This window comes from Tenrec ecaudatus, chromosome 4 (genome assembly GCF_050624435.1).
Source record: "Tenrec ecaudatus isolate mTenEca1 chromosome 4, mTenEca1.hap1, whole genome shotgun sequence".
NCBI classification, from domain to species: Eukaryota; Metazoa; Chordata; class Mammalia; order Afrosoricida; family Tenrecidae; genus Tenrec; species Tenrec ecaudatus.
Window position 1 is genome coordinate 4,621,666 of NC_134533.1, and position 16,189 is coordinate 4,637,854.

The 16,189-nt window shown below is 58.3% G+C and overlaps 1 protein-coding gene across 2 annotated transcripts; it reads left to right on the forward strand.

The window, feature by feature from the left end:
* The first annotated feature begins 209 nt into the window (after positions 1–209).
* Positions 210–7,700, forward strand: LTO1 (LTO1 maturation factor of ABCE1). Of its 2 annotated transcripts, none has more exons than XM_075545238.1 (5): positions 210–389; positions 3,636–3,741; positions 5,167–5,240; positions 6,228–6,345; positions 6,456–7,700. In XM_075545238.1, the coding sequence occupies exons 1-5, from the start codon at positions 277–279 to the stop codon at positions 6,456–6,458; spliced, it is 414 nt and encodes a 137-aa protein (XP_075401353.1). In that variant the 5' UTR covers positions 210–276; the 3' UTR covers positions 6,459–7,700. The 2 variants fall into 2 exon arrangements, with proteins under 2 accessions (XP_075401353.1, XP_075401352.1); XM_075545237.1 differs by having other exon boundaries at positions 211–389; positions 6,475–7,700.
* Positions 7,701–16,189: the final 8,489 nt, after the last annotated feature.

The window sequence follows — 16,189 nt, forward strand, 5'->3', positions numbered from 1 at the left end:
GGCACCACATTCTCCAATCGTGGTCCCGGGGAGCGACTCTTCTCCCTATCCTGGCTTCACCCAGGGGACCCCTTTCCCACCGACTAGCGCTGAGCTCCGGGACCCGAGATGCTGGGCGGGGCTTCACTACGCTAAGCCCCGCCCACCGCCTGCGCGCTCTCGTCCTGGCCGGGCCTGGGCCCTCCAGCGTGCCGTCGTTTCCCAGCCTGCCTCGCGCGGCGTCCCCGGAAGTGGCTGCGCTTTCGGGGAAGCGAGGCAGTGGTACCTGAGTCTGGCATGCCGCCTAAGGCACAGCCCGGCGACAGGAGCCCTAGAGGCGGGACCGGCCGCGCCGCCGCCATGGCTGGGGACCAAGACATGTTCGACGCCATCGTGATGGCGGACGAGAGGTGAGTGGCCTCGCCGGGCCGGCCCCCGGCCGTCACTGTCCTCTGTTCATTAGCTGCCGCGAGGCGGGGCTGCCGCTCCTGCCGGGGCCCCTCCGGGACCGGGGTGGGCCGGGCCGGTGACCCTCCGTCGCCACGCGCCCAGCTGCTCCCCAGGCCCGCCTCCCCGGGCGGGCGGCCGACCCCCGGCATCTGTTCCCCGGTGACTCCCTGCCCCGGAGACGCCCCTTCTTCGGGTGGGACAGACCCTGCCCATCTGGGTTCCGCCACTGCCCCTTGTTCCTGGGTCGGGAGACATACGGCAGCATTCAGGCGTCCGCTGACAAATGTGGCAGACGGCCTCCCGGTCCCTGCGGAGCCCTTAGAGGGCTGGCCGGGCCTCGTGGCCGCCTTCCAGCGCCCGGCCCTCTGGGGCCACCGGTGCTCCTCAGCCCGGGGAGGCGGCCCGCGGCGAACAATCAGCCGCCTCCATGAATGTAGCACCCTTTATGAGACAGACACTGAGCGAGGGCTCGAGCCAGTGACCTCATTTAGCGCGGCAGCTCGGGGAGTGGCCCTATTCTTTACCCTCTTCTGTAGAAGAAGAGGCAGCCACTCCCCAGGGCCCCATCGCCGTGAAGTGTGCCTCCTGGACCGTCATCTCCGGGGCCACCCGTCCTGCTGGTGACTCCGCACATGCTCCACTGGGGAAGTGCTGACTGTCCGCCCAGAGGTCGGTGGACGGAACCCACCGGCCGCCCTGCGCTGCTGGTGGGGGTGGGGAGTTAAGGCTGCCGCTGACTTCTGGAAGGACTGGACTCCCGAGCCCCAGAAGCCCTGTGGGGCAGTTCTACCCGGGGCCAGAAGAGCCCCCATGAGTCGGAATCTACTTGTGGCCCTTGTTTTGTGTACCACAGTGGTCATGCAGTTTGTGGGGACCTGATGGCACTTCTCACTGCTATTCTTTCACCTGTGTGGCAGGTGAAACTGTGTGGCAGGCTTTCGGGGCAGCATGGGGGTGCTGTGGTTGCTGGGAACCACAAAGTCAGCAGTTTGAAATCCTTCAGCGGCTCTGTGGGAGAAAGGCGAGACTGCATATTCCGCTGAACAGTTACCGTCCTGGAAACCCACAGGGCATTTCTACCCTGTCTTTTAGGGTCACCACGAGCCATAATCGACCTCATGATGGCGAATTTTGAGTTTGATTTTAGCTCAGGTCCTTACTGCCTAGAGCTTGACAGGACCGTGGCTCCCTGACCAGCAGAGTGTCTCCCTGGGCCTTCCTCGTGCTTGGGGAGCATCAGAGAGGATGCTCTGGGAGGGATGCACGCCTTTCTCGCTCCTCGGATCACACCGGAGCAGCACCTGCTGTCCGGAAGGGGAATTGAACACCAGGGGTCTCTGCAGAGCAGACTTAGGAAGTTAGTCTGGGTTTGGAGCCCACAACTGGCACCTCCAGCACTCTGCAGTTTCTGCTTGTCCGGTGGGGCCTGTCCGGGTAACAGAAGTGAGCCTGGTGTGGTTTTGTATTCCTCTTTAAAAAAAAAAATCATTTTATTGGGGGCTTGTACAGCTCTTATCACAATCCATACATACATCCATTGTGTCAAGCACATTTGTACATTTGTTGCCATCATCATTCTCAAAACATTTTCTTTCCACTTGAGCCCTTGGTATCAGCTCCTCGTTTTTTCCCCTCCTTCCTTGATCCCCCCTCCCTCATGAACCCTTGATAATTTATTAATTATTATTCTTTTGTCATATCTTATACTGTCTGATGTCTCCCTTCACCCACTTTTCTGTTGTCCATCCCCCAGGGAGGAGGTTATATGTAGATCCTTGTAATTGGTTCCCCCTTTCCACCCCACCCTCCCAGTATCACCACTCTCAGCACTGGTCCTGAAGGGATCATCTGTCTTGGGTTCTCTGTGTTTCCATTTCCTCTGGTCCACTGGATTTGTAAGGTAGAATTGGGATCATGATAGTAGAGATGGGGAGGAAGCATTTAGGAAAGTTATATGTTTCATCGTTGCTACACTGCACCCTGACTGGCTCCTCCCCGCAACTCTTCTGTAAGGGGATGTCCACTTGCCTACAAATGGGTCTTGGGTCCCCAATCATGATATTTTGTTCTTTGATGCCTGATACCTGATTCCTTTGACACCTCGTGGTCACATAGGCTGGCGTGTTCTACTATGTGGGCTTTGTTGCTTCCAATCTATTTGGCCGCTTGTTTACCTTCAAGCCTTTAAGACCCCAGATGCGATATCTCTTGATAGCCAGGCACCATCAGCTTTCTTCACCTTTTCCGAAGGGACATGGGAGAGGGGAAGGTGGGGCGAAAGGAAGTGGTGTTAACAAACCCAGGGACAAGGGCACAACAAGTAATCCAAATCGGTGGTGAGGAGGGTGTAGGAGGCCTGGTAGGAAGTGATCAAGGCTAATGTAACTGAGAGGAAATACTGTAACCCAAATGAAGGCTGAGTATGATAGTGGGACAAGAGGAAAGTCAAAGGAAATAGAGGAAAGAACTAGGAGGCAAAGGGCATTTATAGAGGTCTAAACAAAGGCATGTACATATTTATATATGAGGATGGAGAAATAGATCTATGTGCATGTATTTATAGGTTTAGTATTAAAGTAGCAGATGGACATTGGGCCTCCACTCAAATATTCCCTCAATGCAAGAATATTTTGTTATATTAAACTGGCATTCCATGATACTCACCTTCCCGACAAGATCACTGAAGACAAATGGGTGCATAAGCAAATGTGGTGAAGAAAGCTGATGGAGCCTGGTTATCAAAAGATACAGCATCTGGGATCTTACAGACTTGAAGGTAAACAAGCAGGCATCTGGCTCAGAAGCAACAAAGCCCACGTGAAAGAAGCACACCAGCTTATGTGATCACGAGGTGCCAAAGGGATCAGTTATCAGGCATCAAAGAGCAAAAAAATAATATATCATTGTGGGCTCACCTTCCTGATATGATTGTTGTATTCCCCAGAGGAAATGCTCCCTCCTGCCATCCGACAGCAGCCCTGACACCAGGGTGGTTACACGCCAAGTGGCCAGGTCAGCAGGTCAAACTCCCCAGCCACTCCTGTTGGGTAGGGGTGGAGAAGAAAAAGGTTTCCATCCTGGTAGAGAGCTGCAGGCTTTGACACTCACAGGGGCTGCCCTACCCTGGCCTAGAGGGTGGCCGTGAGTCGGCCTGGCCTTGATGGCAGTGAGTCTGTCTGATGGAGCGTGCGGCTTCTCTGCTACAGGTTTCACAGGGAAGGCTACCGGGAAGGCTACGAGGAAGGCAGCAGTCTGGGTGCGGTGGAGGGGCGGCAGCACGGCGCGGTCTACGGAGTCAAGATCGGATCTGAGGTGAGCAGGAGCCACAGCGCCTCGAGAACTGTGACCTTTGGTGCGATTAAACTGGAAGGCTGGCCCGGTGATGGTAGCGTATTCGCAGAGTGGCCCCACCTCTGCCCTGACAAATGAAACTGCAGTACCGGCAGGAGGACCCCAGGTCTGTGCTGATGGTCACCGGGCCACAGTCTGACCACCTTCCGGTTGCCCTTAGCCGTCACCAAGCCTTTCTTTGACAGCTTCTCCGCTTCGAGGGGGCGTCACGGGGCATGCTCACCGACAGTGTGCCCCTGGATAGCACCCCATGTTGGTACCCATCGGCATTGAAGGAAGCCTGCAGCTTTCCCTTGTTTCCGCATTTGGCCCCGCTTGGCCCTCACTGATCGCTGGCCCTGACCAGCAAAGTCTGGGGAGTCACAGGGTGTCAGGCAGACAGAGTTGCTGCCAGCGCTCATCACAGAGCGTGCACACTAAAAACACCAGCGCTTCCTGGGAGCGGCCCAGCTGGGCGCTCTGGCCCCGCTTCCCTGGGCTTGGGGTCAGGGTGTCCGCCATACGGGAGCTCGACTGGGCTGGAGGCGCCACCCTCAAGGTGGAGGCTCACAGGGCTGTTCTGGCCACCTGGCACTCTCCCGGGCACAGCCTGGTGGCTGGCTGGCTCCCCCAAGCCCATGCTCCCAGACAGCAAGGCAGGGCCCGCGGTGTTTTGTCCCTTGCCCCATCCTGGCAACAGTTTGCATGGCAACGGCCTTCTGCCCTTGCTGTCTAGTGACACCAGCCAGCCGACTGTGCTCCAGGTTTCCATTGTGGTCCCTCCTTTCCCAGGGACAGAGCATCCCTCCCCCCAGTGTTCTCATCTTTGTTTTACAGGCGTGTTGACCACACGGAGGAGCCCCAGTGGGGTAGTGGTCATGCGTGGGCTGCTCAGTGGGAGGTTATCAGTTTGAAACCACCAGCCGCTCCGCGGGAGAAAGGCGAGACAACTCCTGTGAGCAGTCACAGTCTGGAAGCCCACAGGGGAAGGTCTGCCCTGCCCTGTAGGGTCGCTAGGAGTCAGAATCCACTCAATGGCAGTGAGGTTTTTGGGGGAGGGGGCTGACCACACTGGGGTGAAGGTGTCTCCTGTAGCTTAGACTCAGAAATCCCGGGCCCTGCTCCTTCCTCCATGACGTGCTCAAGACAGGGAGAATCTGAGGATGAGAACCAGAGGCTGCCTGGGCGCCCTTGGCACAGTGGTCACATGTTGGGCTATTGACCGCTAACCCACCAGTTGCTCCGTGGCTTTCTACTCCCATAAAGAGTTAGTCTTGGAAACCCTAGGGGCGGTTCCACCCTGTCCTCCAGGGATGTGGATCTGGTGGCACGGCGTGTGGCGTGGGTACCAGGCCCCAGGCAGCGAGGTGCTTGGTCCCATCTCCATGATATTTTCTGAATCGACAGATTGGCTGCTATCATGGCTTTGCGCTTGCCTGGAAATGCCTCCTGCACAGCCGCCCGGCCGCCGAGAAGGACAGGTAAAGTGCTGAGCTCGGGAGGCCGCGCCGGAGCCTCCGTGGCTTCTCATACCCATCCCAGCGGCTGCAGAGATCTCACAGTCAAAGTTCATGGTTGAGGGGTTTGCGAGGGAAGTTAACAAGTGGTCATGTCCCTGAGAAACCCTCGGTGTAGTTGTTTACCAGCACACGTTACAGAGTTCTGTCCAGTCTGCTAACAGATGTCCAAAGGGCGCACCGCCCTGCTGGAAGCCCCAACCTGAAGGCCTTCAGCGCAAGCTCTGTGGGTCAGCAAGCCCAGCTCCCTGAGGCACCCACTCCAGGAAGCCTCAGCCTGGCTCCACTTTGTGTACCAGAAGCCCCCTCTACCTCAGTCCTCAGCCAGGTGCGTGTGGCTTTAAGTCCCTTCGGCTCTTGCTCTGGTCTTGGGGACTCAGCCTCAGAGAATACCTGTGCTGTCCTTGCAAGACCCAGCCAGGTCGCTGCCCTACTTCTTGTTTGACAGTGGAGGATGCTGAGGCTCCCAGCTGGACCAGTTTCTCCCCCCGCAGCCCCACCGCCACTCCAGTAAAGCTTGTGCCCTGGGGGCAGCTCACTGGGCTTCCTGCAACTGAACCCCTACAGGCTGCCTCTCTACATCCTGGAGAGTCCCCAGATCCCAAGCAGGCCGCTTCCTGTCCCCACGCTCTCTGTCTGTCTGCACACACTCAGCCCAGGTCCAGAGCAGGCTGCTTCCTGTCCCCATGCTCTCTGTCTGTCTGCACATACTCAGCCCAGGTTCAGAGCAGGCCAGCTCCTGCCCCCAGCGCTCTGCCCCGCCCGCCCGCCCACTCTGTGTGTCTCTCTCCATGCTCCCAGCCCAGGGAGCACTGTCATGTGACAAAACTGACACAGTCACCCCTAAATGGTCAGCAGATGTCCCTGGTGTCCCTTCCATGCTAATGGGCGCAGCTGCAGCATGCATGGCCGTGTGTCTCGGGACTAACGTCTGCCTCCCCGTGTTCACAGCAAAAAGATGAAGGCCCTGGACTCACTGCTTGGAATGATCCAGAAGTTCCCATACCAAGACCCCGCGTATGACCGGCTGCACGAAGACTTAGACAGAATTCGAGGGAAGTTCAAGCAGGTGGGTGTGCGCGTCTCCCCTGAGCACAGGTTGGCGGGCAGGAAGAGCTGCCGGGGGAGCCCAGGGCTGTGCTCCCTTGGTAGAGTGACACACAGGTTCCCAATATCCAGTGACCTCCCCTCGTTCCAGCTGTGTTCCTTGCTCAACGTCCAGCCGGACTTCAGGGTTCCTGCAGAAGGGCCTGGACTCTCATTTTGAGGTGGAGAGGAGGACCAAGAGGACACTTCCTGAGCCAGCTGTTCCTGTGGTGCGCGGCTGAAACATGACTAAAGGCCAAGTGACGAGGGGTCTCCACTGTGGGCTGTATCTGTAGCAGTCATGCTAGGTCAGGGTCCAGTGCCTTGGCTGCTCTCCTGAGGGGCCACCTGGCCATCCCAGAGTGGGGAAGGAAAGCCAGACGACCAGTTTGTAAGACAGTGAGTCGGGGCAGGTGTGAAGTGAGCCCCTGGGGCAGGGAGAGTCACTGTGACCCTTCCTGATCCTCACCGGGGGGTGGGCTCTGTGTCGTGTTGGATTAAATCACAGCAGGTGCCCCTTCTATGGAGAGTCACTCTGAGGCCCCGAGTCTGACCACCTGGGCCAGCACCTGCCCCAGCACAGGGCCATCTGAAGCGGAGCTCGGGCTCCTGCCCAGATGGCAGCAGCCCCAGTGAATGCTGGCCCACCCTGCTTGCAGCAGGCTCTGTGGGCAGCGCTGAGAAAGGAAAGAGGCCAGCCCGGCCCAGGAGCTTCCATGACGGCATGGCCGAGCCCCTCACCTTAAAACCCTCAGCTGAACTGCCCCCGAAGCTTCCTTCCACCCAAGCGGCTGCCCCACTCAACTGGGAGGGTCTGCCCTGAGCCTCTGGCTCTTTGACCACTCGCGCTGTGGGGTTGCACTGACCACAGCACTGGAGAGCATGGGCGCATTGTGTGGATGTCCATGGGGAGGAGCAACTCGGAGAAGGAGGGTCGGGGTGGCGGCCGTCCGTGCTGCTGAGTGACCACGTAGACTGGCATGAGGCTGTCAGCAGCACTGAGAGGTCAACTGAGGACCTGTCACCTGTGCCCCTTTGGTGACCTTCAAGCCTGGTCTATGGTGCGGCTCTGGGTCTCTCCATGGAAATGGAGCTCAGTGGACTCATGTCCCTGCAGCACTCGACGGTGTCCAGCTTCCACCACCAGCTGGGTCCTGGAGAGACTGGGAGGCCAGTGTAGAGCAGGCCTCGAATCCTGAAAGAGGGCCACACTTACTGGCCAGAGTCAGTAGCCCTTAGTCACCCTGCAGGTCCAGAACTAAACTCAGCCCGCGTCACAATACTCAGCCATGTAGGATCCCAAAGGCAGCGTTGGCCCAAGGACCAAGTTTGTGGGGGGGGGGCGCAGGGGGGACAGAAAGGGGTGGGAAGCCAGGTGGAGGGAGGATGGGGGATGGCTCACGGCGAGTGCGGTGGATGAGGCGAGACCAAAGCTGTGCGGATTAATTGAATGCGAGACTGATTTTCGCCCTGAACCATCTCCTGAGGCACAATAAAAGGTTTATCAAAAGACAGCGTAACGCACTCCATTAATGGACGAAAACGAAAGACCTGCGTGATCCTCTTGGTGCAGAGGAGCCCAGGGTTCTCGCGGGCAGAACACGCACCATGCAGCAAACACTGTGTTTATGGAGCTCCACTGCCCATGTGCGCACGCTGGGCCAGAGAAAGGCTGAGGGTTCACCCCAGAACAAGGGACCCCGGAGAAAGATCCGGAATCCAAGGCAGGAAGTCGGAAGTCATGGGTTTGCCTGCCGGGACGCCGCACCCTCTCATGATCTGTGGTGTTTAAAGGGGTCCTGGTGGTATTGTGGGCTAAGTATGCTGCCACATCAGCTGTTCAAACCCACTAGCCACCTCACGGGGGAGAGAGGAGGCTCTGCTCCTGTGAGGATGTGGTGTTGGAAAGTCAGAAGGGACAGACAGATCTGCTCTGTCCTGTCAGAAGTGACTACAGGGCAATGAGTTCATCGTGGCAGCAGGGCCCTGGGGGCACAGTGGCTAAGTGATCAGCCTCAACCCACCGGCCCCTTCCTGGGAGAGAGCTGGCAGATGGCCCACCACCTTGGAGTGCCTGAAGCCGGTCCTCTTCAGCCAGTATGAGTCAGAATCCTTGCTTGGCTGGCACAGTGTTAAAAGCACTTGGCTGATACCTCAAAGGCCAGTGGTTCAGGCCCAGCCGATGCCCCAGGAGAGAAAGCCGGGACCGCCTGTTTCCAGAAGGATTGGAGCCCTGGGAACCCTGCAGGCTCTCTGTGTGTGCAGGATGTCTCATTGTCTGCAGGGTCTCTCTCTGTCTGCAGAGTCTCTATCTGCAGGCTCTCTGTCTCTCTGCAGAGTCTCTGTCTGCAGGGTCTCTATCTGCAGGCTCTCTCTGTGTGCAGGATGTCTCATTGTCTGCAGGGTCTCTCTCTGTCTGCAGGGTCTCTATCTGCAGGCTCTCTGTCTCTCTGCAGTCTCTGTCTGCAGAGTCTCTATCTGCAGGCTCTCTGTCTCTCTGCAGTGTCTCTGTCTGCAGGCTCTCTCTGTCTGCAGGGTCTCTATCTGCAGGCTCTCCGTCTCTCTGCAGAGTCTCTGTCTGCAGGGCTCTGTTGGCAGCTGCCCCCAGAGAGCTGAGCCGCCTGCTTTCTGAAGGGCCAGAGGCCTGCCTTCAGGGTCTGAGAGTTGGGGTGGCAGCACCTCTGTAGGGAGGACGGGCCAGAGAGTTTGGTGGCCACATCCAGGGCTGCCTGCTGTCCACCCCTCTCTTCCCATCTGTCTTGTTGGCTCTCGGACGTGATACCCCACACTCTGAGGGGAGAGCCCACATGGGGGTGGGGGAGGAAGACAGCACCTCTGCTGGGCTCCACAGACCCTGCAGGGCTGAGGTTGAGACGAGGGGCTCACCGTGCTTGCTGTGTCACCTCGTGCCTGCCGCCAACAGGGGACTCGCTCCTGGTGCAGTGGCAACCAGTGTCGGGGTGGGGGAGGCAGTGGCCATCTCCCTGGTAAGGTTTATCTTTTATGCATCATCTGCTTTGACTAATGTGCCCTTTTTTAATCACCGGGGAAGCAAATGCACATCATAAATCCCAGGCTGGTCGGGACCCTTTATGGTAGAGATTTGATCCCTCCCTCCCGCTCGGGCAGCGGTTCTCAACCCGTAGGTCACGGCCCCTTTGGGGGGGTCGAATGACCCAACAGGGGTTCCCCGATTCATCACAGGAGCAAAATGACAGTGATGAAGTAGCAACGGGAATAATGTTATGGTTGGGGGGGGGGTCACTACAGCATGAGGACCTGTATGAAAGGGTTGCGGCATTAGGACGGCTGAGAACCACTGCTCCAGGTGTCTGGCCCTAAGGCCCAGGAAGGCGGCTCCCACCAGCCCTGTGGAGCCCACGGGCGGTGCTCTGCCCACAGGGTCCTTCTGCTTCTCTGCCTCCTTCCTGCAGCCAGAAGGGACCCTGGTGGCACGATGGTAAAGTGCCTGCTGTTGCCCTGTGGGGACAAGGCCCGGCTGTCATCTGTTCCTGGTAAAGTGACCTAGGCTTCCTGGGAGGCAGGCAGGTGGGGGTGGGGGCCGTTCTCGTCACGGCGGGCCCTGTGACACACGCCAGCAACAGCAACAACGAGGTGGCTGCACAGGGTCTGGGTGGCACTAACCCAATGTGAGCCCTTTGAGTGGACTCCAGGGTGCCCCTCCCACCTCCTGCCCCCAATCAGCCACTGGGACCCACACAGGGCGCCCTGAGTTAAGCCAATGGCAACTGGTTTTTGAAGGTGTCACAGTTACTACAGTACCAGAACGCAGGGGGCCTATAAAAGCAGATGCCCACACTATTCTGAGAGGACACCAGCTCTAACTTGCTGGGAGGTTGGGGGAGCGCGCAGTGGGTCAGGGACGTTTGGGAATCTGCACCCATAGCCACAGACCAGCGACTACTCCTGTGATTGATTGGCTGCGGACCTGAGAGCTGGAGACCAAGACCCCGGGAACAGCAGTGAGCCCATCCCTACGCCTCGCGCCAGCCGGCTGCGGGAATGTGGGTGGTGGTGGTGGTGCGGGCACCAGTGTCTTTGTCAGCATCGGCCCAGGACTGATTCCTGCGAGGCCAAATTTGGACCTGCCACCTCCCCACCTTTTTTACCCACCCTGGCACCAGCGGCCCCCACACAGACCGACTCTGGTACCCACTGTACCTCGCTCTGCTGGGTGCCATCACTCCCTGCAGTGACCGCGCACAGTCCAGTGTGTCCTCACAAAGACGGGTCTGCTAGGGAAGCAACATGCTATAACTGAGCATCAGGATCGTCTAAGGAGACCGTGGGGGCAGTCACGTTTCTATCCGGCCTCACCTACCACCCAGCTCGGCCAGGCCTTACAAAGCTCTTTGGTTCTGCCCACCAACAGCCTCCTGCCTGGACGTGCTCAGTTGCTTGATCTTCTGCCTCTGCAGGTCAGAGAGCCTCCGCAGAGCTGTGGGGCACTGGACCTGCCCTGCTGGTCCTCGCCATCTTAGGTTCCCCCCCTCCCCCCCGCCCGACCTGGGTGACTGTGGACAGAGCAGATGCCTTTTCCACAGTCCGCACACATTTTGTCCCACGTCATCACCTTCCATCCCACTAGGTCATACCACGTATCCCCTCCCCCTCGCTGCTGCTTCCCTTGCCCCGCCTCCCCTGGTCCAGCCCCCTCTCCATCCCCGTGTCTAAGGAGGTTCTCACCACAGGGACCTTGGGTCCGAAGGACCTGCCCTGCGCCCTTCTTGTCATCATCAGGTCCCCCTTCTCTGCTCACCTTACTCTTAGTGGGATGGCAAAACTGGCCAGTCCCCTCGTTAGGTTTCACATACACCTTATTTGCATTGCCGGCAAGCTGTCCAATCCCCTTGGTAGACCACAAGGACCTCATTTGGATACCCACACTCAGTCACGACCCTGTGGGGAAAGGCCAAATACATTGCAACCCCTCCACTTTGACAGCCCTGCTCTCCGCCCGTGCAGCCCAGCCCCTGCCTGTGCTCCTGGTGGTCATCAGGCCTGACTCAGGCCCCTCTTCCACGTGGCCGTGATACAGACGGCAGCAGTGGACAGCATCCCGCCACCGCTCACCCTCCCCTCTGATGCAGCGAAGCCAGGGTGTCCCGGCTTCCTCACCACCAGCAGTGGCCCCTGCCAGCCCCGGGGGCTGCTGGGAAAGGTGACCCCTGCTGATAAGGACCTATGATCTACCGGGCTGTGTGCTCAGAACCACCACAGGTGCCGGGGCAGAAGGCTGGCGCAAGCCCCAAGCCAGTCATGCTGGGGTTGGGGTTCCGCTTTGCAGACCAAGCCCCTGCTCTGTCCCACTCCATCCACCAGCCCTGTGCAGCCGGCCTGTGGCTCCTGGACCAGACCGGGACCCGGGACCCGGGAGGGAAGGAAGCCATTCCTCAGGAAGCCGAGGCTGCCCCATTTCATGCCCGAGAGGTCAGTCCCCAGTAGTTTGTCCACGCAGCTGTGGTGCTGTGGCCTCCAGATGCCCGAGCCAGTTCTGACTGCACAGAGGCTGGCAAGCTTGGCCCCCAACCTGTGCTGTCAATAAAGTTTTATCAGCACTCAGCCACGCTCATCCGTGAGCACCAGCTGCTTAAATGGTTCCCCTCTGTAGTAATCGGCAACACAGACATGTGTGGCCAGGAACCCTGGTGATTCACGACACGTGTGGTTTTGAATTGATTTTTGGTCCTGGCACCTTCAGAAATCTTTCACTGTTGCCAGACTTTTCATGGACCCCTCCTCCACCCCGACACACACGCTGCTCCATCTCCCCATTCAATAATTCCATGTGAGGGCAAGGCCCACAGTTGAAGCAGCTCCTTTCCGCTGCGGTAGCGGAGGCCCGCCCTGCCTAAAGGCCCTGTTTCCTGGCCCTTTAAGACGACACACACACATGTGTGCATGCTGACTGCCCTGGGGGGAGAATGGCCAGGAGAACATAGGCACCCCCAGGCCCGGGGTGTGCCTGTCTTGCTCTCCAGGGGCTTCCCGCCGCAGGATGGCCATGGTGGGCAGTGCCTGGGGCCATACTCTGTCCACTGGCCTTGGTGGTGCAGACGGCTTGTGCTGGGCTCTGAGTCAGCAGTGCTGCGGGACACAGGCCTGGCCCCATCTGCTTCTGTAAGAGCGTGGTCATCGGTGCCGCCTGGAATTGGCTCCAGTTCACACTGACCCCATGTGACTGATTGTAGCTGGCCATGGGGCCCCCAAGGCCATATATCTTTACAGAAGCAGGCATCCTCCTGTTTCCCCAGCAGAGGGGCAGTGGGTTTGAACTGGGGACCCCTTGGTTAGCTGCTGCACAGTCAGGGCCTCTTCCTGTGGCTACAGTTCCAAGCAGAGGCGCCCGGTGTCCACCATGACTTGGCGCCGTCATCACGGCAGACATCTACCATCTAAGTGGACGGCCATCCTGGAAGGAGCCAGCTGACAGGCTCCAGGCCTGGCTGGAGTGAGGCCCAGGGGCTCAGTCGCTCCGCCTCACCCTCTGAACTGGGAGCAGCTAGCAGGGACAATGCCCTGATGTAGGGCTCTCAGGCCAGTGGTCCTGGAAGCCGCCCGCCCACCCGCTATTGTCTGCCCAGTAGCCAGCCGGCAGTCAGTATGGCTGTGGCTGGGGCTGGGGGGCCCCAGAGGGCGGGTGGTTGGGGGTGGGGGGACTGTGGGAACGGATTAGAGCTCCTGAACCCTTATCCCCCTTCCTGCAGACTCCTGATCAAAGGCATTCCTGGAATGATTGTGCTGTGTGCCCTCCCCTGCTGCCCGCCCGCCCTGCCTGCACACATTGAGGTGGACTGTCCCCTGGTGGTGGTGGAAGGGGGGCTAGGCTCCCCCGCTCTTCACAGGAGGGTCCTCAGGCTGGGGTCACACTGCTTACTTCCAGGAGGCACCCTGGGGGATGGGTTCTCCCCACTTGGGCTGCTTCTTCCCAAGCTCCCCTCCAGATGCCAGCCTGCCAGCGCCCCCTGCATTCCTCAGCAAACATCCCACTGCTCCCCAGCCTCCTCTGTGTGCAGGCCCCATAGGAAGTTGGTTCAAACATGCCCAGAGCCCCCCAAGGGCCCGAGCTGATCCCTCCAGGCCGCTGCTGAGCTCTTGCTAGGGTGGACACTGGGGCCCAGGGGGCCCAGGAAGACTCATCCTGGAAAGCTCCACCGGCAAGGTGCTCCCAGCCAGGAGGAGCCCCATGCCCACCCACCTGGACCCCCCAGGGAGGCATCTGTGGCCAGCCCTGCAGGACGAGCCTGTGAGGTCTAGGTTGTCCAAACAAGGAGGAGCTGGGCGCCTGAAAGTGGCTGGTGAGCAGACGGGCAGGGGTTGAGAGGGGCCCAGGAAAGGGAGGGTCAGTATTGTGTCGAGAGGTTGTGGTTTCTGTCCTTGGTGACGAAGAGCATCTCCTGAATGGTTGACTTGTCCATGAGGAAACCCCAGATCACCCGAGAGTCTGCGCTAGGGAGGGACACTTGTGAGGGCTGGCCAGGCTGGAAGGCCCATGGAGGGTTTGCTTCGGCTGTGGCAACATCTGGTCCCTAGGGAGGCTCAGGGCACAGGAGCCCCTGGGCCAGGAGGTGAGCCAGGAGAATCACCAGGACTCATGGGATACTTTCCTTTACCAGCCCCTACTTTGTTATGGGCAGGGGTCCTCACGTCCATACTGGATCATAGCAACCTTTGCTACGCACAGCAGAACGAAGTGAGAACGCTGAATGTACTGGGGACGGCCAGAAAAGGGACAGATCTGCCTTGGGAAGACGGACAGCCAGAATGCTTCTTAGGAGCAAGGGTGGTGAGACTTCATCTCAAGTGCTTAAAAAAAACAACAACAATTGTATGGGCTTGTAATTCACATACCATGTAATTCATATTAAGATGAGCTGCAGGATCATCACCGCCGTCAAGTCTGGAATTGTTTCTTCTTTCTTGCACTTGTTGTTATGACCTTCCAACCTCCCCCCCCAAGGAACCATTAATGCAGTTACTGGTTCCATAGATTGACCGATCCTGGATCTCCTGGACAGAAAGCCATGTGCACACACAACCCAGACACAAGGAAAAAGCCAACCACCAGAACAAAATAAAACAGGAAAACCTGAAAAGAAAGCAGAAAATATTGAAAACTAGAACAAGTTTAAAATGGATCAGAAGGGAGAAGAAACGAAAAGGTGTTCAGTCCTGAGTGCTTCCCCGTGCCCTGCGCCTGGGGCCAGGGCTGTCCCCGTGTCTGGTCTGCGGTCAGAGGGGGCCCTGAAGGCTTCATGCACCCAAGGGCACTTCAGCCTTAAGTTCCAGGGCAACACGTCAGTTTGAGAGGTACAGCCCTGCTCACTCAGTGGGGTTTCCACAAGGATTCGTCCCGGTGTTCCCACGTCTTTTGGGCGTGTTGTCAGGAGAGGCCAGTCCCCTGGAGAAAGACGTCGTGGTTGGCAAATTAGGAGGGCAGAGAAAGGAAAGGCCCATCTGCCAATTCAAATGGCGAACACGGGAAATCCTCTAAACAGACACAATAACGACACAAAAAGAAGGCCCTGGGCAAGCGGGTGGGCACAGTGGGTGCACGGATGAGCTCAGAGAGAAGAGCCGTGAGGGCGGCGGTGCAGGACCCGGCAGCGTGCGCTTCCCTCTGTTGGACAGAGGGTCGCCGAGAGCCGGAGCCAGCCTGGTGGGACCTAAGAACAGCCTCAGTGAAATGGTTCTGGACAATCCTAGATGGGACGGCCGCGGTCATAGTTACAGCATCCTCAGTAAGTGAGCAGAAGGGCTCTTTTCACCTTCACCCCTATGACAGCTTTGTTCTCAAAGAAGCCACGGATGCAGCTCACGGATACTGGTGGTGGTAGGTGCCACAGAAGCGATTCTGACTCATATCGACGCCGTACTGGCAGAACGAGACACCGCCCGGTCCCGTGCTCTCCTCACCACACCTGAGCCCACGGTTGCAGCCACCATGTCTCCTCCCATCTGCTTGTTTGCGGCCCCTCTACTTGACCAAGCACGGTGCCCTCCTCCGAGGCCTGGTCTCTCCTGACGACACGTCCAAAGCAGGTGAGCTGAAGGCTCGCCATCCTTGCCCCTAAGGAGCACTCTGGCTGGAAATCGGTCTGTCCTTCCAGCAGTCCGTGGCCCTTTCCATCTTCCCTTCCAGCACCGTGACCCACAGGCACCGCTGCTTCCTCGGCCGTCCTTCCTCAGTGCCCCGCTTTCACGTGTGGAGGAGGCGACCGAACACGAGTCTCACAAACACTTCCCTCGACCGTCGTGTAGCTAAAAGACCAGGACTCGGGGGCAGAGCCATTGACTGCGGGAGCACCAGCAGCCATGCAGCCGTCATGGATGGTCGCACATGCGGACGAGGCCAGGAGTCTGGAAGCATCCTCGTAACTGGGCAATGACGGCAGTTCTGGCTGGGGCATATTGGGAGGTTCACAAAGTGAGGGAACAGAGGTGGTGCAGTGGGCTACGCATTGGGCTGCTTGCTACCTGCAAGGTCAGCAATTTGAGACCACTAGCCGCTCTGATGGAGAAAGATGAGGCTCTCTACTCCAGTAAAGAGGGACAGTCCTGGAAACCCACAGGGTCACTGTGAGTCGGCATCTACTGGAGGGCAGGGAGACCAATGACGTGCGGCAGTTCCAGCTAGGTACGTCCATGCGTGTCAACCAGGCTGATGGAAAACATGCACATTGTTCTTACTGACAAGGGGATATTTTCTTTTAAAAATAATTTTATTGGGGACTGGTATAACTCATCACAATCCATACATACATCGTATCAAGCACATTTGTACATTCGTTGTCCTCATCATTCTC